Source organism: Pundamilia nyererei, unplaced genomic scaffold, assembly GCF_000239375.1.
Source record: "Pundamilia nyererei isolate P.nyererei 1_Seehausen unplaced genomic scaffold, PunNye1.0 scaffold00034, whole genome shotgun sequence".
Classification (NCBI taxonomy): domain Eukaryota; kingdom Metazoa; phylum Chordata; class Actinopteri; order Cichliformes; family Cichlidae; genus Pundamilia; species Pundamilia nyererei.
Genome location: NW_005187435.1, coordinates 981,360 through 1,002,260, shown reverse-complemented (window position 1 = coordinate 1,002,260; position 20,901 = coordinate 981,360). Strand labels below are relative to the sequence as shown.

Sequence of the window (20,901 nt, the reverse complement as noted above, 5' to 3'; positions counted from 1 at the left end):
GATGTCCAGAATTAGAAAAAGAAGACTTACTGCATTAAAAATGGTAGGATATAGAGCTATAAAACAGTTCTAAAGCTAATGCTTTTTCAGTCCCAATAGTAACCTTCATCCTTACAAAGCAACTTCATTAACTCGTAGGCGGGAATCTTTCCTGAATGATCACTGACGATTGTTTCCACAACAGACAGATGGAAAATTGTGTTAACGTAACGTTGTTTTAACAGTTTGCTTCACTGTTCAACATAAACTTCAGGTGACCCAAGTGAGAATCCTTTTCTCTGCTTACATAAGCCGTAATACTTAGTACTTAGCCAATAGAGTAAGAAGCAAACACTGATGATGCGTCTGAGCGCCTGACTTAAAACATTGTCATTGCATTTCATTGTATTACATCATCCCGTTTAAAAAGAAATGACTTCGTAATCCTTTCTGTTTGTGTTAGACTGCTGCATGCCTTTGTGAATGTGTGTGTTTGTGTGTGCTTACGTAGTGCAATCTTGGCCAAGTGCAGACGGTTGACCCATGAGATCTTACTAAGGGGGTTAGGAGTGTTGAAGACCACCATGAAACTGACAGGACGCCCTGACCTGGTGGAGAAAACAAATGCACAAAAAAAAACACACAAACTCAGCTTCAGATGGATGCAGACATCATATGGCATCGAAAGGCATTATTAAGCAATAGCAGAAACACTTTTTGGGTATTATTTCTTTTATTTTTATTATATTTGTGCAATTTGGTGGCATTTGGGTGGAGTTTGCATGTTCCTGTCTAGCTTGCATGGGTTTTCTCCAAGTACTCTTGCTTTCTCCAACAGTCAAAGACATGCTGGTTAGGTTAATCAGTTGTTCTAAATTGACAGTAGGAGTGAATGATTGTCTGTTTCTCTGTTAGATCTGTGGCATACACCCTATTTAAGCTGTGGAGGTGTAGATATGTTCCATGCCCCACTGCAACCCTGACTTGGATAAAAAGATAAAAGAATGAATGGATGGATTTTGTCTGTGTTGTTGGGATCATTTTAAGTGGTATACAACAAAGTAGTCCTGATATCACTGTGACATCAAAACAGAAGGCTACAAATTCAAATTCACATTAATGTGAAAGCATGAAGCTTAAACCAGAATGAGGAAAACAGGGGAAAAAACAGCATGCTTAACAGGTCTCATTTCACTGAGCTGAAAATTGCATCAGTGTTACTGGTGCAGTAAAACAACTAAATAAACATATAAATGCAAAGGCGTTCTTGATCCCCAAAACAAAACAGCAGGGAGGATTCAACCAATGGAGCTCTAAAAGCAGAGGAATCACACTCTAACTGTTGCATGTAATCACTCCTTTCTGTGCGCTACCAAGCAGTAATGACCTTAACCAAACAAAACAAACTGCGGCCATGCATTAGTTTATAACTGGCTGAGAAATGCCAAAAAAAGGGTTTCAAATGTGTTTAAATTGTGAACTAAACTAATCAAAAAGTCTGCTTTAAGACATAATTAAAGTGACAAGCTGGTGAACTTGTTTTAGATTTACCTCTTTTTATTTATCTTTATTAATACATTGTACGCACTACAAGGCTGATACCTTTAAGGCACACGAAAGACAGCAAAAGCACATTTTTGACATATTCTCGAGATGTTCTATATAAAAGCAGAAAGCAGAACAATACGCTCAGAGAAACAGCACCAACAGAGCACCAAAAGAAATTTTTCATTTCATGGGACTTTAAGTTTAATACAACAAGATTTTTTATGTCATAACAGCTGCTTGCCTGCTTGTAGCTTTACAGCAGTTCAGTCCAGTAAGCTGGGGCTTTATAATTTCAGCCTGTACGTCAACATTCAGTTTGGCTTGTGATGATCACACAGCGTGGTCCCACTAAATCGCTTATAGGTAGCCTCCAGTGTTCAAAATGCCACTAATGCATGGGCTTCAATGGCACAACCAGCACAGGCTCTTTTGAAAGAAACTCAGAAACAGTGGGAGACCAGATAGTATAGGTGTGAAAGGAATAGAGGAACAAAATGACTGGTAGAACGAAGGATTATTATACTTGACATACTGAGAAATTTGGAAATACATGTTCATTTTAAATTAATATAATTTCAGTCAGCATGAAACAGCTTTCTTAGTTTTTCTTTAAAAAAAAAAGATTTTAATCTCTCAATCTAAAAGGAAGACAAGTTTATGAATACCATACTTAGCAGAAAATGATTCTGCTATTAGAGTGCCAAGAAAAGTTTCTTTTAACTCTTTTCTAGCCTTAATGTGACAAAGATATTAGTAGATTTCTTACAAGGAGTGCAGAGAGGGAGTGAGTGATTTGGGCATTTCTTTATCCTCAAAATACACAATATGCTGGCAAACCATAAGACAAACTTAGTCATTAATTAATGAAGGTGCTCAAAAGTTGAATAAATGGAAAGGGAATAACTTACCAGAGGAAACAAATGCCCTGAACAACACTAGCTACTCTGTTTATGTGTAGTTCCATTATGAACTCATAACTTGAAGTTAAACAAAGCTGAAAAATGACCTACATCCTTATATCCCATTAATATAGTTTGCTTATGGCCTTTATACAAATTTGCATTTTGCCTCCAATGCTTTATGGTAATATTGGTTATCAGTATCTACATGTATTTACAGGTTGTTTCTTCAAGGTAGGCAGCACGTAGAATTAGAAAGGTTATTTCGTAAAGTCCTTTTAAAATTACATGAGTTTAAAATATGTATGATATGAAAGGGGAAAAAATGCTAAACTTTTAAATTGGATAAAAATTCAAAAAAGTAAAAAACAAAACAAAACAATTAAAACAACAGTGCCGACAGTAACCAACAACTGAAAATGTTCAAGATTCTCCCATATTTTCTGAATATGTGCATATTTTCAGATTTAGGAAACAAACTGACAAGTGAGCAACAGAAAACAGAAAATTATTCGTGATAAATAACACAAAGGAGTTACTACAATTTGAATTCAGAACAATCTGAATTTTATCAATGCAAACTGCAGTGAAAACATGTGAAGACAAAATATTTGACTTGCACTGACTCCTCCCTAACGCACAGCCAACCACCCTAAATTTGCCAGCTGTTAACACTGTCAATAGCCTTAAAGCCAGCTGGTGTTGTGTCTCCTTTATCCCCTCTGGTCAATTTCTTTTTCTCTGTAGTCCTGGGTTGCAAACAAAAAAACATGTGTGGTGAACAAATAAACGTCAGTCAAATTGTTATGGGCTGAGCCTTCCTGGCTGCTTGAGCTTAAAGCACTCAAATGCTTTATATACTATGCATGGTTGCCATGCGCTTGAGCACCATTGTGCTATATCAGATAGAAATTTTACCTTTCACTAACGTCTGGGATCACACAAACACATGTGTGCTGACTCAGCAGTAAACAGTAAATGATAAAAGTTGAGGGTAATTGTTTGAAAGCAATAGTCTAACTGCATTATACTGCAGTCTATATTAAACTGTTAGCTAGTGCCTGAATGTTGTTACATAAAAAAAACAAAAAACTATTTGGTGCATTAAAATTCACCTGAACGCAGGAAATCTCGACAGGTCTCGACACCCCAAGATTCTCAGCTTAATGTGTTCCTTCCTGGTGCTGAAACAAGACCTATGCCTGTGACACTGAGCGTGTCTTATGTAAAAGCTTTAAGCGGGTTTTCCCACCCAATAGAAAACACTCCAAGTGATTACCAAACCAGGTATCAAAATGGGTCGTGAAATGCAAGGTCTCTCCCAGAGCAAAATGTTTTAAAGTAGATTTTCTGTTTGAATGCCATTACTTAAAGGTTGTGTAAAGTGCTAGAAACACAAAACTCATCCCCAGGTAATAGACGCCTGTCTAAACACTTAGTCTCTTCAAGCTTCCCCTTTTGTCAGGCTTTTTGTCAGCTTGAGACCACTAGTCATGCATGTGTTGATTTTTCACTCTCTTTTCAGTCAAATACAATAACCTCTAAATTCCTAGCAGTCTAAAACAAGACTGGCAAAGACTGCCCCGAGTTAACAATGACTCATTGTTAGTCAGTGTCTAACTACAGACAGACGGTGGTGTGGTGTCTGGCTTTATTGGAAGTGCAAGTAAATTGTCTAGCCAAGGATGGGACATCTTTTTAGAGCGCTAAGCAACTTTCCAAAATAATGCTTTACCTTCAGTCACCTGTACAGCTATTCTGCAGTGATTCTGAGGCAATGAAAGGAAAAAAAAAAGTGCAAGGGAATGCAGAAAAAGGGGTGGGGAGGGGCTAGGGTCTCAGGCACACATAAGAAAGACAATTTCACACTCAGGAATCATTAGAAGGCAATTGAGTGGAGAGCAGTGCGTAGTCGGATATTATGCTTCTGTCATACCTGCCACTGCCCGCCACAAATTAATTTTAATTTCATAGAGGAAGGATGAAAACGTCAGAGAGAGACACACACGTATAGTGAGAGAGAGAGAGAGATTGAAGACAGGAACAGAATAAAGTAACTAAGATCTCAAACTTCCTTGACATGTTGAAAAAGTGGACCTTTCACAAAGAGGTGTAATTCATACAATTTGCTGCTTAAATATAGGAAAGGCAATTTGCCCAAGACAGAAGGGTAGACAGGGTGTGATGAGAATACAACTACTCTCTTGGCTACATTCCTTAGGTAACACTTCATGCCCACACGGCATCAAACATGCTAAACTGAGCGCAGTCTCCATTCCTCCCTCCTGCCCTCTGATTGACAGCCGCAGTGCAGGTGTGGTGCATTGCCAGAATGGAGAACTAGACTCGGGCACGCTGGCAGAGGCGAGATGAGAAAGGCTGAGAGGTAAAGAGAGAAAAGGGAAGGGGAGGGAAACAGAGAGAGGGCAAAGCGGGGCAAGGGAGCGGAGAGAGGCGCTCGCCCAATGGATTTATGGGAGCAGGTCAGTGCCGAAGCACACGTGTGATACTAATGCACAAGGACGGGACAGATGTAGGATTGAGTGCTGAGTGGCAGCCTGTCATGCACCCATCCTTCAGTTCACCCCGTCCTCCAGAGAATCAAAGAGAAAGTTTGTTCTGCAAAAAGTGAGATAACTAAGGGAAGCATTCAGATGTAGTTCTGGTATGACTTGATGGAACTTCAGGAGAGATACACTTAAAGTGCGTCAGGATCGAATCTGATTTATAGAGGCGTTTCATGATAATGTGCAAAATCATGTTTGGCTTTTGGTGATGCAGGTTGCAACTTCCAGAGCGCCTAAAATCTGAATGAATGCTCAAACCGCCACAGCAGCAGTCGTGATACTTAAATGTTTGTGAATCCAGCACCAGCACAGCCCTCCTGCAGATGACACAATAAAAACAGACACGGACAGCATACACTGTGGTTTTATCTGCGATACTGTTGATCGCAAGTAAATATCTGCTTGTCGGTATTAATACAAGTCTCAAGTCAGCCTGCAATCCTTGTAGTGGAAATCTCTCTGCTACACAAAAGAATTATACTTAGAGGACATGGTTAAAATTAATTTAATTTCATCTTAATTGGTTGCCTCGGTGTTTACAGTTAAAGTAGTTAACAGGGTGAGGTGACCTTATTATATGATTTATTCCACAGCTTAAGGCTACATTTAAAATAAGCAGTGTTTGATGTGAAGTGGGTTTTTTCCCCCACTTTCTCTAGCTATATGGAATTATTCATTTAAAGATTTCTGTGAGCTTGGCAGAGTTGTTGTTAGTACAAGTTATTTTTCTTTGCATTATGAAAAGTTAATGTTAACTCACAAGAATCATATCTTTATAACTATAAAGGGGAGAACAGACAGCTGAGTGGGCCGTCCACTATCTCATTGATGTTACTGCGCTGGAGATATAAATAAAGGTTTAGAGCAACATTTGACATCTAAATTGAGTGGTATCTAGTAATTAATTCATGGTGTAAAGGTTAGAAGCATTTATACAAAAAAAAATCAATACATAACAAAAAGCTATTTATGAATATGTTCTTGTGGAAACAGGTTCAGATAATATAAGATACCTCTTCAGTTAATGAGAGCATACTCCTCCAGCAGCCCTGACTGCTCGAGCAGTGAGTAAAATGTTTCCACTTAAAGCTGACCATGGAAAACGTGTCTTAGGTGCCCCTCAGCTCCAGCCCCACTACAAACGATAACTAGCACATAGTCGAGAACGGTGGTTATTCTTTGCCACATACTTGTGCGAATGTGGGTATTGTACATGTGGGAATAAGAAGGGAGAAAAAGAAACAAAAGAGCAACCTGTCCCTGGATAAAAGTGGCTATAAATAGAAGAACAGCGCAGGTAGGTGCAAAGGTGGTGTGCCTTTCACATAAGTATGTATTCACAAGTATGTTACAGATGTTATACTAACACTGCCATCTTCAGAAATTTGGGACAAGTGTCTCCCGCTGCCCTGGATGCTTTCCAGTACTTAGGCCGGTGGCCAGGATCCTCACTCTGTTGTGTGCTTTTACTCATCAGCCTGATGATTTGCCTCACCTGCCAACCTCAGTATATATATATATGTCTCATTGTTCCAGATAACTAAATGGTAACTAAATCACAGAAGTGCCGACACAAGATCCCTTCTCTTCAGTCCAGCTGTGCTTAATTAAAAGAGTCATCCTGTTATTTAGTTACTCCGCTGCCCTTCCCTGCAAACAATTCAGTTAGTTTGCTGCCTGTTCAAGCGGCAGATTTGCTTGTCGTTAATTATCAATTTCTACTAAAAGAGTAATGTAAAGTTCAATTCTATTTTAGTCCCCTTTTATTTGTGTGACAGACAACATCTGAGAGTTGGACAAAGCATGAATAACTTTAATCTAAAGCTAAAAAAGTAGTCCAAGTAAGAAACCTTTTCCTGAAACTAGGGCTTCCGGTACTAATATCAAGTCATGCCTTCTGTATGTTTCTTGTTAGACACGTGGAACTATCAAAGAAAAACCTCTGTTGTCCAGATGCAAAGATAAGACTTTCAGTCAGAATGCACTAGAAATCAGTCATCTGACTGCGAGCTGAAGTACTGCCACCTGCCTTGCAGGCATTCGGCACATAAAAGCTTCCGTTAAATAAAAAAAGGAAGAAAAAAATGTTTCTCTGCTACTGCTCTTTTGTGTATGCTGTTCTGGTGGTGTAAGTGGATGAAGCAACAAACACATTTGGTTAAACTATGAAATTTGAACTCTGTATCTATCGCTTGCCAGTATGGTCCATGAATCTATGCCTGTGGTTGCTCCTGCAGACGCAGTAAAAGAGGATGTTAATGAACTGCTGTCACACGTAGGCTGGTGCCTTTGAGGCAGCAGTCGGGATTCTCTCCACGTACTCGTCTGTTTGCAGTGTGGAGGCTGTGATGTGCTGCCTGACTGCAGAGAGTCGCTTGCGGCCAGACAGGAGGGGACCAACTCAGTACAGGGGGTCCCTGCTGCGGTCCCACTCTCTCACCAGCAGAGCAAAGGCTTAGCTCTGCGTGCGAGAGTGTGTATCTATGTTTCTGCCCCATAATGTGTGTGCCTCATCGTGTGAAATACATGCTTGCTCTTTTTGCAGCTGCATTTGTCAGTGGGAAGTATATGTGAATACATGTAACATACAGGTGCTGGAAGCAGTGTGATGCTTATGAATCATACTAGTCACAAAACGGAAAAAAGACAGTTAGGAAGGAGCTGTGTGTGCGTGTGTGTGTGTGTGTGTGTGTGAGTGAGTGAGTGAGTGAGTGAGTGAGTGAGTGAGTGAGTGAGTGAGTGAGTGAGTGAGTGAGTGAGCGTGCGTGAGTGTGTGTGCGTGCATTTCTAAGAAACACAGACTGTGAACCAGAAATTGTGAACCAGGAAAAAAACAATGTGTGCGCGTGTGTGTGCGCATGTGTGTTTGAGAGAAATAGAGCCAGTCTGTCCACTGCTCTCCCCTACAATCTGCTGCTATTGCACCCTGGGTAGTGTCAGAATGGCTCGGGTACCCGCTGTGCCACCTGTCACCCCAGCCCCGAGGCTCACTGCCGGTCCAGCCACCCAGCACTGAGGCCCAGCCTCAATTAGATTGCTATCACACAACCAGAATTGGCTCTTTTTCCCTACAGGAGATTTCTCTCTTTCAGCTGACATTGTTATCTTTTACGTCACCACAAAAACTCCAAGTATGATTTCAACACGAGTCTTGCTCTACAGTATTGAATTTTTAAGTACAAATATACAGCTTGGACATATGTCGGGGTGGGGAATCTCCTTGTCAGTTCAGTTGCTAATGACATTATCACAGGAACTCAGCAAATAGGGTACCCCTTAAAGGGGAATTCGGGGACTCTCTTGTAAGCGTGGCATCTGGCTCTACCAAACATCTGAGTAAGCAGATTGGCCCTGCAGGCCTGGTGTGACAGCCGATGAGGAAGCTAGGAGATGTGGGAGAAGTGATCTGCACAGCTCCGCTGCTCAAGCTGTCACTTTAGCTTGGTTTGGCACAGTTAGATTCTCTCTGGCTCTGAAGCATTAGGCCCACTCTTCTGACTGCCGCTGCCCTGCCGGCACCAAGCCAAATCTTTCATGGGGGAGGTCGCTCATCACTCTCACTCTTTCTTTCTTCCTCTCCTCCCCCTGCTTAGTATGTCTCAGCAGGGCTCTGGCTTCTTTATCGCAATCTTTCTCTTTTTGTCCTCCCTTGCCTCTTTCTTATCCTATTCCCAGCAGAAGCCACGAAATGGAATCCATTATAATCTGCCATTATTTGCTATTTTCCAGTTCTTGTTCCAGCACTCTAAGCTACTCATATGCTCTCTCCTTGCCGTCTTTGTTGGTCTCTAAGTAGGTGTTCAGTCATTCATTAGTCAATCCACCCACCAGGATGCACCTCAACATGTAACACTAGCACTTCTGTGCAAGGTAACCTTCTGTGCATTGTATGCAGCTTTGTATTTTAACCTAAGACAATAAAAAAAATCAAATGTTGTTTTGTGTTTGGACTATTGAAGAAAACATGCCTGAAATTTTTCTGTGACTTAATAAAACTAAATAAAAGAACTATAAGACTACAACATTTATATTAGGAAATCCAATTATAGGACCGAATATCTTGCATTTCAAGACACTATAAACACACCGTAAATGTAGAAAGATATTACCGGGCAATTCATCAAAATTACACATTAGGGGCCGAGAGTTAAGTAAAGGCCAAAGCAAAAAACGTTTCTCATTATACGCTCGAAAAAGAAAATTTCGTGGAGACAATTCATTATTCAATCCAAGCACTGAATAAAATGAATTATTTGAGTTGGGTAATTACGCAGTCACGACAGAACAAACTGTTCCCACCTCTGATTTGCAAAAGGTCAAGGTGCCTGTTGGCCCACGGTTCTAAGAGCATGTATGTCACCACAATTCCTGCTGCTTTTACCCATTCCTATTTTTCTTCCAGTATTTTCTGCCTCTCTCACATTAACAAATATAAAAATATATGAATTTAGGCATTTAAAAAAATACCATAAATAAAAAGTCAATTTAAAAAAAAAAAAAAATGCCAAAAACATTTGTTTCAACATTTGCTCGTGACCATTTGCTGCAAATATAAATGAATTCAAGTGTTCCTGAGATGCTGTGTTCTTGAAACAGGAGATTAACCTCTGAATTCTAAAATCTAATCAAATGAGTCCAAGTGAATTTTTGTGCCAAAGCTGTAAATGTTTCCTCAAGGCACTTAAGAAATGTTGTGAGATGTATCAACATATGCACAAATGTACCCAAAAACAGAAAGCTTCCAGCCACAGCTTTTGCCAGCTGGAACTGTAACTGACTGTATATAAAAGATGGATGTACCCACTGTGAAATCAGCGACCGGTTTGTGGACAGCCATTAGAAAAGCCCTAGAGCTGTAATCAGCTTATGCTAGTAATGGAATGGAATGGCTGTAACACAACTCTAAAAAGTTGTAAGCAAAAGGCTGGAAAAGTAAATGGTACTAAAAAGAAACAGCTGGAGGAACATTTTGCAACTAATTAAGCTAATTGGCAACAGGTCAGCAATGTGACTGGGTATAAAAAAAGAGCCTCAAAGAGGTTTACCATTCTGCAAAAAACTGCCCTGTCAGAAAAAAATTCCCCAGTGCAAAGACTTTGAATTTCTTATCATCATAATAATACATAATATCAACACAAAATGGAGAGTGACTGGAGAAATCTCTGTGTGCAAGGGACAAGGTCAAAACTCAGTATTGGATGCTCATAACCTTTGGGCCCTTGGACAGCACTGCATTAAAATAGACTTGACTTTGTCGTGTCAATCACTGCATGGACTCATTTCCAGAAATCAGCGTCTGTAAACACAGATTGCAATGCCATCCACACATGTAAGGTAAAGCTATACCATGCAAAGAAGAAGCCATATGTGACCGTGATCCAGAAACGCTGCTGTCTTCTCTGAGCCAAGACTCGTTTAAATTGAAAGAGGCAAAGTGGAAAACGGAAAACTGTAAATTCTTTTTTTGAAAAAATGTAAGCCATGTTCTTCAGACTAAAGAGAAGAAAGACCACCCAGCTTGTTATCAGAGCAAAATAACAAATCCTGACTGTATGGACTTGTGCATACGGAAATGGCACCATTAATACAGAAAGGTGTATATGTAGAGTTTTTAGACCAACCTTGAATATTTCAGTAAGACAATACTGTCCCGCATACTACACCTATTACAACAACAAGGCTTAGGAATGAAAGAGTCTGAGTCCTGAACTGACCTTTCTGCAGTCCAGACTTTGACAAATAAAAACATTTGATAACACGGAACAGAAAAAAAACAAAGAGCAAAGAAAACCAAGGAGCAGCTAGAATCCTATATCCGACAATAAGGGGACAACATTATTCTCCCACAAATCAAGCAACTGGTCTCCTCAGTTTCCAGATGTTTCTGGAACGTTTTTTGAATTTTTCTGCCATTTTTTATCTTTTAGATTTTTGTCAGTTTAAAACACAATATCTGTAACTTATTACATTCTGTATAGATTTGCAAGTTACACAACGTTCAAACATTTTTTTTTAAATTGTGGTTGTAGATTTTTGTGTTTTTAAGCACCACTTTTCTCACTCTCACAACAGAGACAAAATAGCACTCACCAAGTGCCAAAAACCAAATAAGTCACAACTTTAAGCCTTTATATAATTTAAATGGTTGAAATATATGTTGTATGCCAGTTATATAAAAAAATAAGTAAATCATAAAGACCAAAAACATCTTTTCAATTCGATTTTAAACATGTTTATTTCTACTAAAATGTTGGAATTTTTAAATGACTCAAGCTCAAGTGTCCAATTGAGGAACTGCAGTTTTTTTGCGTTGCGCATGGGCTTCATCTATCAGCCTCGGCGGCTGCTTGGCATGGAAAAGTAAAAATGTTGCAAAGCATAGGGAGCATGGATTCTAGCCGAGCATAAGCCTAATTCTCCACGGTGATAGAACATGCACAGTAATATAATAACTAATTAATATAATCATTGGTTATAAAACGCTCATCACTGGGTGTTATCGTTTAGTGGTTTATGTGACTGCCAGGTTGTGTCAGTGTTTGGTAATTTCATCATTTGAACATTTAAACCATTTACCAAAAAACACTTTTGAACTACTGTTAATGGTGTTTTGTTTTGTTTTTACTCTTCATGTCATATACACTTAAACAGTACATTTTACTTGGATCCACATCTGTATGTGAAATACTACTCACTTGTCTGGCCTGCCAGGCACCTGCAGGCGTAAGCGACATTTGTTAGCACTCTGGATCTGTTCTTCTTTGATGCGGATAAGCCTCTGCAGAGCCAGACACCAGTCCTGGGCCACAGTGGTGTTGAGGTTCTTTGACAGAAAAACACACAGTTAAAAATTGTTTCTCAGTTCTAGCGTACACTAGGTCATCTAGCACAGACCCAAGTGCACCGAGCACAGGTGTATACTATAGATGTACTTGATACTGTTGCACACAAACTGAGAAACTGCCACACATCCATTTGAGAAAAAAAAAAAACTGCAGTAGGTGATTTGAGGCAATGTGCTTCAAATAACATATTGAACAAGCATTTTTATCTTATCAAGTGAAATTCTGAATTGACTTCAGTACCAGTATCCATTTTACAGTAAAACATAGACCCTCAAGTCAAACAGAATCAAATCAATTTTCTGAAGTCAATGAGCTGTGCAGAGATATTCTGTCTATTTGTTCAGCGGACAATATTAGAACTCTGTGGAAAGTGAATGTCATTTAGTGCAAGGCGAATATCACTCTTCCTGAGGACATTATGCTCATTAAGTGCAGGGAGGCAAAGGTGCCACCATTAGCCTGAGAGGTTCTTTGGTGATTGCTGGAGTATACCTCCCCGGAGGTGTTACTGTATGCAGTGTATGGCACTGTTAATGTGACAGTGCTGCACTACTGTGCCCTGATTTAAACTCTGCAGGAGGGGTACTGACAGCTTCTTTTGCAACATAACAAATCTGACACTCCTTTAATATATGAGAGGTGCATCTCATTCTCACAGTTGTGCTACTATTGATAATTAGACGAATTTGAAACCAGTGATCCGAGAAGCATATTATACATCTCATTGTTCATACTTAAAACATCTTGAAGCCTTTTGCAATATCTTTTACAGGAACAGAAACAGACTCCCCAAACGGTCTTTTCACTATCCAAATGTGATCACTGAGTTTACACTGAGTTCAGAGATTTAATTTAACTGAGCATACTTCATTGTTGTCTTTGCTACCTCTGTGAATCTTCAGTGTGTTCTCAAGGCTTAGAAGGTATTGTCAGTTTACAGAACACATTCCATACTTCAACCATTTCCATTCCATGCCTTGAGATAACGCATTTATGAATAATTTGTGATGCTGAAAGCGGTTTCTGAGAGGAGAACAGCATGCCTCAAGGTCAGTGCAATTTTTTTTTCTTCTTTTTCTATAGTTGACAATTAAGTTCTCTAAGCAAACTCTGAGAGATTTAGCCTTTGCAGCCATATGCCAAACGACACACTGTGACTTTTGTGGTTTGGCCTGTAGAGTCAGCTGGACTGACAAAGCCAATGTCCAGTGCCTTGTCTTTCAGCTAATTTTGCTGTACTACAAATGTTCTGGGATACACACTTCCCTGTGAGACACTCCGGGAACAGCAAAAGTTGCATAAAGAGACAAGTACCTGATATGTCCCTTCCAATGTACCCACGAGCAGAGTGACCTCTTCCACAACAGAAAGGTCATGTTGTAGCTCTTGTAGCTCCTGGTAAAGCCGTGGAGGGCCTAGGATTGCTCTACCTAAGAGACAACGCACAAAGTTGGAGAGTTTATGAAATGACCACCTCTACTATTATTTAAAGAATAAGACGTTGTTCAACAACTGCTAGTAATGAGGGAATATATTACATATGCTACTGTTACAAAAATAAATGTGAATAATAATGAAGAGACTTTTCAGGTTTGAGAAGCTGTAACAAGTGGACAGTTTACAGCAGCAGTCCCCAACCTCCGGGCCTCGGACCGGTATCGGTATCACTCGTTAATTGAGTGATAAAAAATAAATTGATTCAATCCCACTTCAGTTTATATTATAAATGTACTCAGTTTATGGACCAACTGGCCAGATTAGGTTTTAAAAGAATTTTATATATTTAAGCAAAAGCTTCAAGGTCACAGTGTTCAAAAACTGTAAAGAACATGGTGACGTTGTTCCTTAGAACTCATGGAAGTGCTGAAAGAAAAGTTGCTTTTGTTGAAACTCCAGTGGCACTAATAAAAGAGGTTCGATGTGCAGATGGATCGATCTTAATTATTTGTTGAACTACAGAGAGTGAATTTATGAGTAAAAAAAAAAATTAGATGGAGAAACTGTTACTTGGAGCCATGATGCCCTTTTACTGGCCAAAAGGAATGCAGGTGTCTCATTAGACGCAAAATTCAGCATCGATTTGAGCTCCGCTTCCTTCAAAGTCTCTCTCTCCTACTGCCAGGAATCAATAGTTGCGTCTCCTCCTGTCTGCCATCCTCAGTCCTAGCTCCCCTGGCCCACATCTCCCAAGCAGCAGGCACTATGAGAACCACCTAATTAAATTCTGCAGGTAGCTTTTGCTCCAGAGCTGTCCTGCACTGTCATCACTACCACACAATAAAGTAGTAGAAGAGCAGAGCTGGTGGGCAGGCTTGGTGAGGCATGCATGTCCAATGGGACCTGCAGCTTTCTGTGTATTCACGTGCATACGTGATATTAGGGTATAGCCAAAATAGGGAAGGGAGAGAGACAGAGAGAGGTAGCCTGGTATTGTTCATCTAAAAAGCTCCATTGCAGCTTTTGGGGTTTAATGGGATCTTTGACACAGAGAGACAGTGACATCTGTCATCTGTGGAAGGAAATCAATAGGTGAGACATCTGAATACAAAGAGGTGGGCTGCGAGCCGCAAAAACAACGTTTTTCTTTTCTCCCCGAGGAGACTGCCGGGAACCCTGTGCAGGTTTGTCGAGTCCTTGCGGGCTTGCTGTTGGCTATGGCCAGAGAGGTGAATGTGCTGAGTTGTAATCCAGCGTAATCCAGTTGGTGAGGCACGATATGGTTTATACACTCAGACACGGCTATCCACACGAGCCGCCAGGCATATAACTCACTGGTGTGGAAGGCTTGAGCCCAGAGGGGTCCATCCTTGCACTCAGCTGCTGTACCGGTAATGTTAGCTGGTAGCTTTAGAGACAATGCAGATTCACACCTGCACCAAAGTCCTTGTCTGACTCCCAGCCAAAGCCCGCTGTTACACTTCTGACAAAAAAAATAGCTTTTCTGGGAGTGGGTCAAAAGGGAAGCAGCAATAAAAAGGGCAAAACGAGGTAAGACAGCATGAGAGTAAACAAATGGCACAATTGGCTTTTCAGGAAATAAAAAAACAACAACCCATAAACATTGTCGGGTCTTCTGTGTATTAGTAAAAAGAAGTAGAGAGACAACACGATAGAGACACAGGCAGATTCATTGGGTAGAGTAAAAAAGACTGGCCTGCATGTCCCTGAAGGCCAGCTTTCTTCAATAAAGAAGGGTACTGGGGCCTGCAGAAGATGAAAAATGACTCCATTTTGAGCCATGCTGAGCAAGAGAAGGATTTAGACTAGACACCCGAAACCTGAATGACATCACAGGGGACTCTAAATAGATGGGACAGCCAGTCAGAATGAAAATTTGGGAAACAGCCCCCAGATGTTCAGAGAGGCTTCTGGATAGACATGATTATGATTACCACACTGTGTCGAAATGGCAAAAAAAGAGAACAGAGAATGTTAGAATCAGTATCCAGCACCTCTCAGGGGCATAACATTTGCAGAGTTGTACACAGGTAAGGAAGACAGACAGGTGGGTGAGAGCTAACCCTAAACGATCCCAAAACCTTGCAGCAATGTAGTGAGTATACAACCACAGACTACCTGAACAACTGCAAAAACTAAATCCTCTGAGAATCTAAACCAACTCTCAAAACACTAGCAGCTCACCGAGCGTGACACGGAGAGCTCTGAAGAAGGCGCCATTAATATTTAAGTCATGGAGCTGCAACTTTAAAAAGTGTGTAGCATTACATCCTGATAAGGCTTTGTATCTCCCTTTTCCCATGGCACATTTATCAGGGATCTCGTCAAGCTCTGTATACACCAGAGTTTTGTGAGGGGTGGTGGGAGAACTAGTGTTTCAACCACAGATTCCTATCTACAGCTACTGGCTCTCTAATTGGGCCTGGAAAGGGAGGGAATAATCTCTGCAGATTGATGACTCCACTCTAGATGTGTTTGTGGTCTATCAGAGAGTGAAATGAGACTGCGAGGATGATGCAGCAGGGGGCTCACTAGCCCCACATCGCTCTCCAAGATAAAACACCCCAGGCAGATGAGAACAAGTGACCATCATCACTATCCTCCTCACAAACACATCCTCAATCAGAGTGACAAGCAGCGCGGACACATCTCCTCCCCTCCATGCGATGCTTCAGAACAGAAACAGATTAGGCTTGCTGAGTCGGAAGCAAGGGCTGGGGCTAACAGTCAGTCCCAGTGATGAGATTAACAAAATAAATGAGAAAAGACAGTTTGGCGTGTTCGCATTCTTGTTTTTACCTGACGTGAAGGTACCACTTGGCCTCTTAGCCCCACTCTGCTGGAACAAGGTGTCTTTGCTTTGAGAGCCCTCCTGCCCAACTTCTACTACTTGCACCTGTAGTAGGGGGGCGCTCCACTTAATGGTGTACTTGGGGCCAACAGGGACTAGGCTGCTGATATCTGGAGGCCCTCTGTTAGAGACGGAGAGAGAGAAAAAGGAGGGATGTAATTAAAAGGAAAACAACTCAAGAGAAAACCTCGCTCTAGCCAAATGCTCCCGCTAAAAGCACTACACCAAACACTCGATGGAACGAGATGCTCTGCGAAATGTTACAAAGGTGGTTGGTAGTGGGAATTAGAATTTTTATGATCACCCATGTTCCTCACCAAAATTGTACCCCTGGCTGTGAGGAGGAGTTCATTGCTATTCATGTATTCCTGTAATCACGCAGACAATCAACATTGTGATCGGTTTGTCAAGTTCCTGGAGGGCAGACAAAGTCAACTTCGGGACACTCGAGTTGAATGAGACGAAGAGTGATAATTGCTTTGAAGGCTGAACAAGAAGGCTTTAAGCGACATCTTTGACAGGGGCTTTGCAAAATATACAAAATCCCTTTCCTGTTTACTTCTCTCAAGAAAGAGAGGGACAGACAGAAAGAGACAGGGAAGAGTGAGAGAAATGCAGAAAGAGAGTGAGCGAGAGAGAGAGATGTGATCAATGGTGCTGTCACATAAGATAAATTGGACAGAAACCAAAAAATGTTTTATGTCAGTAATCTAGAAGTCCTGAAGCTGTAGTTAGGTATTCTACCATTTGTTTAAAGCTGATAAAGCTGCTGCAATTCCAGATAGTGCTCAAAACCCCTAGCAGCTATTTCTCTTTACTATGCAGTTTGCCAAAATATCTTTGCGAAACCTAGGGCACAACATTAGAGCCTTTTGCCACCTAATAGCAATTTCTTCTAACCGTGCAGCGTACCACACTGTCTTTTCGCAACTTGCACACAACTTCATGCTAGAACTACACATTAGGAACGCATTAGCAAAGTGTTCTAGGATGCAAGGGCATTTAGCTCAATTTGCTCTACAAGAGGGACTTACTTGACATTTATGTTGGCACAGATGAGTACATCATCAAAGAGGAAGACCTTTCTCTCCTTCGACTTCAGGACTTGTCCCCGCTCACCATACACAGTCTCAATAAGCGTCTCACAAAGGACGAGTGACCCCTGCTCCGAGTTCAGTTGCTAAAAGGGACACAGCAATCAGATCAGAGGCAGAGAAGACAGTATCACAAAGGGCCAGTCCTCTGGAGTTCAGTGCCTGGAGGACGCACAAGTCAGGCTTGGAGGAACAGATGTCTCATCAGGGATTAGCAACACACTCATCCTTCCCAAGGTCGTTTAATGTGTGTGTCCTGAATGTATACGCAAATACATCTAAAGCACGTTTATTCTACAGACTTAGTTAAAGTAAGCCCACGCATGCCCTTCTGCCTATCTCTGCTTTTCATACTATTCTTAAGTAATGAGAGAGGATCATAAAGCCAACCTTCAGTTTAATTTGAGGGCAAGAAAGGTTTGCCCGGATTTTTTTCGCCCAATGCTTCAGAAATATGCTTACAATTATTCCTTGTCCTGTTGCCTATACTATGCTCTCCACCATCCCACTAACACAGAATCCAAACTGGCTTAGCTTATGAACACTTGGACATGCAATCCTTTCCACCACAACAGGGCAACTACACGGGTATACAAATGCATTAGCTGTTGCGTGCACCCCTTTAACACGAACACCCACACAGAGACACAGTTAAAGAATCCAATAACAGATGGAATTTATGCTACACTATGTTGGCACATGCTTTCCTTTTCAGTCATCCATATGTTTGTCTAAGAGAAATGGCAAAGGAAAGCTTTTTATCACTTTGGTCCAGCTTCTTTTATGACTGGCTAAATCAATACTTTTATTTTATGCACACTGCACCAAAATAAGCTAGACTCATCACAATTAAAAGAATACCACTGTAGTGCAAGCAATGGTTAAGTTCAAAGATGAAGCTCACATCCTGATACATTGATATTTGTGCTCGCTAAAAGGCACGAATTTTAGCAAATAATGAAACTCTTTGCTGCGTTCATTCTACAACCTGCAGTGCAACAACGCAGCTGACCACATTTCAGAAAACAGAATGTCTTATCTACAAGAAGTAGCTGATTTTGGCTCAGATAGCTCACAGAATGACTCATTAGTCTGACTCGGACTGCTATTTGATGGGCACAAAACCATACAGCTCCTTCGAGATGTGGGCTCTTATGAGAATACATTCTTAAAGTCTTCAAGCATCAATAGACACACACGGCAGTGCACTGTGCATGTGCGCTCATGTGAGTGCATTTGTGTATGTGCGTGTATGAAACTCTCTCGCATGGTTATCTGTCCTGTTCTGGTGACTTAGATACTTTGAGACAAAGAATGAATATTTCATTGGATAGTTATGGGGGCAATAGAGGCGAGTGTTTCCTATTGGAATTCTGCAGTGTCACCGCAGCAAATGGAATTCTGTGTGAGTGGAGGAGATTGGCCGAATCAGCTCATCTCGGAGTCCTGGAAAGCAGGGGCTGATAGAGAGAAGTAAAAAGGGGAGGGTGAAAAAGTGAAGAAGACAGAGAAAAAAGCAGTCACACTAGAGAAAGAGAAGAAGAGTATATAAGCTGAGTGAGAAGGTAAGCAAGAGAGTAAGCAATGGAGTGCAAGAGGGGAATAGAGAGGAGGTAAAGAGGAGAGAGAGGGAGAAAGGAAGAGGGAGAGCGACAGGGTGAAAGAGATAGCTCTCTTACAGTTTCCAATTAAATGTCTCATTTACCCCCTAATTCTTCTTATTCAGAGCAGCATTTGTTCAGATTCGCAGCAGCAGGACTGTAATTTCAGAGTGGTAATGGAGAAGCAACGCCTCTGCCACTGCATTTGGTACTGTTTTGGGATGATAATGGGCATCGTTTCTATGAGGTAATTTCTCTAAATAAAAATGCCTCCCTAGATTAATGTTTGGGAAAGTGATATAAGTGATTGCTTTATACTAGTTTAATTTTAGGTGTTTGGCTCACAGTGATAACAACACGTGGAGTTAGAGGGCTCAGTGGACTGGTTCACAGCTGATTTGATTGGGGCATATGTACGTGTGTGCAAATGCAGATATGTTTATGCGGGAGTGCATGCGTATCCAGTCACCTTACTGAGCAAGCGATCACTAACGCTGCGGGCTAGCTGCTGAGTCTCTGCAATCTGGTCGGCTACTCGTTTCTGTTCATTCAGCTTCTCGGCCAGCACCTCTAGCTCTGTGAGAGCAAGCTGCAGGGGCAGGCGATCCACATGTCCTTTTGGCGTATTCTTAAGCATGTCCTAAAAAAGGTCACAAAAAAGTTTTAAGTAAAGGTATAACTTGTTAGAATTATAAGCCATTCAGTGTTTTTACCTTTATCCTAAAATACAATGAATTAATGTGGCCTGAAGGATCAAATGCTCACTGTATGTTTATCACACTGATCTTCCAGTGTTAGCTCTATAAAGCACACAATCAACAAAACAGATTTAAAACCCCCAGATGTCTGTTAACATGCTTGTGCTGTGCCTTCCATCTGCATCTATGACCCAGTGAAAAGTCAAATGTTTTCTTGATATGCATCTCAGCTGCACCTCTGCGCCTTCAGGTCTACTTCCCTGTAATGTATGATTTAATGCATACACTTCTTCTTTAGAGTACTGAGTTTAGGCTGGAAGAAAATGCCTGATTCACATTCATAACTTATCTTTGGAATTCATGGATAATCAATGCCTACTGAGGGATGAAATGAGCTACTGCAGATCCAGCAAGTCAAGCTCAAATCCAAATCTTTGCTCAAAATGGAAAATGGAAGCTAGGACATAAAGACAGTAATATGAAAAACTGATGTGGCTAGCTACTTTTCGTGCTTTGAAAGTATGCGAGGAAATGTACTTTGGAGTTAAAACCCATAATCAATTGCATTGCATTGCAGCTTTTCATCTTTATTAGTCTATATACTCAGTCTTTAATGTGACCAAGGTTTCTTATATTGAAAGCAAGTAAGACATAAAGAGATTGATTAAAATAAAAGAAATAAAATTACTAGGCTCTAAAAACAACACTTTATACCTGCAGGAGCAGTATGAACTGAGGGAATCGCTGAATGGGCTTAACCATCAGGCCATATAGAGTGATCCGATCAACACTTGATGCCTGCTTTTTCTGAAACCAAAAGAAAAACAGAGTTGTGCAGTTAGAGAAAACGTCTTTCAAAAAAGGCCATTAAGAGGAAACTATGTTATTCCGGCTTTAAAAGGATCTAGTCAGAATTCTCTTTAGACCACGTGTGGGTGTGTGAGTGGGTGAATAAGATATGAAAAACAGGGTGTATTAGTCATATGAGTGCATAAAAGGGGAGTTTCTTTGAGTGTGTTATGTCTAATGTATTTCTGTGGGTGCAGGTCAGGAAAAGATATCGTTTGGTGCAGTGTTAAGTCTATGACATGATGACACCGCCAGTGTAAAAAGACAAATCACTGGACCTATTTAATAGACTGTATGGTGGAACAGTTTGGATAAACCAAACTGTAAAAAAGAAATATTGAAAAAGACGTTTTGCATCTCATTTTTTATGTTTAGGAACTAAAACATAAACTGTTTTGCTGATCATTATTGACTTTAGTTTGGACTGCTATTTGAAATAGGATAGGTTGTCAGTTATGGACAACAGGCATGTCTGTGCTGAGGGGGAATTGGATTTGGCCAAGCATCCCTTT

At 40.8% G+C, this 20,901-nt stretch overlaps 1 protein-coding gene across 3 annotated transcripts in view; it reads right to left on the bottom strand.

Annotated features, from left to right (window-relative positions):
- The window catches only part of arhgef10la (Rho guanine nucleotide exchange factor (GEF) 10-like a), a 113,193-nt gene that overhangs the window by 52,068 nt on the left and 40,224 nt on the right, over window positions 1-20,901 (bottom strand). For all 3 annotated transcript variants that reach the window (XM_005729674.1, XM_005729675.1, XM_013910015.1), the window contains 7 exons: window positions 20,255-20,347; window positions 19,312-19,482; window positions 17,182-17,327; window positions 16,096-16,268; window positions 13,153-13,268; window positions 11,689-11,816; window positions 487-587 (listed from right to left, as the gene is read on the bottom strand). In XM_005729674.1, the coding sequence (XP_005729731.1) occupies window positions 487-587; window positions 11,689-11,816; window positions 13,153-13,268; window positions 16,096-16,268; window positions 17,182-17,327; window positions 19,312-19,482; window positions 20,255-20,347 (928 nt within the window). The remainder of the gene's footprint in view (window positions 1-486; window positions 588-11,688; window positions 11,817-13,152; window positions 13,269-16,095; window positions 16,269-17,181; window positions 17,328-19,311; window positions 19,483-20,254; window positions 20,348-20,901) is intronic.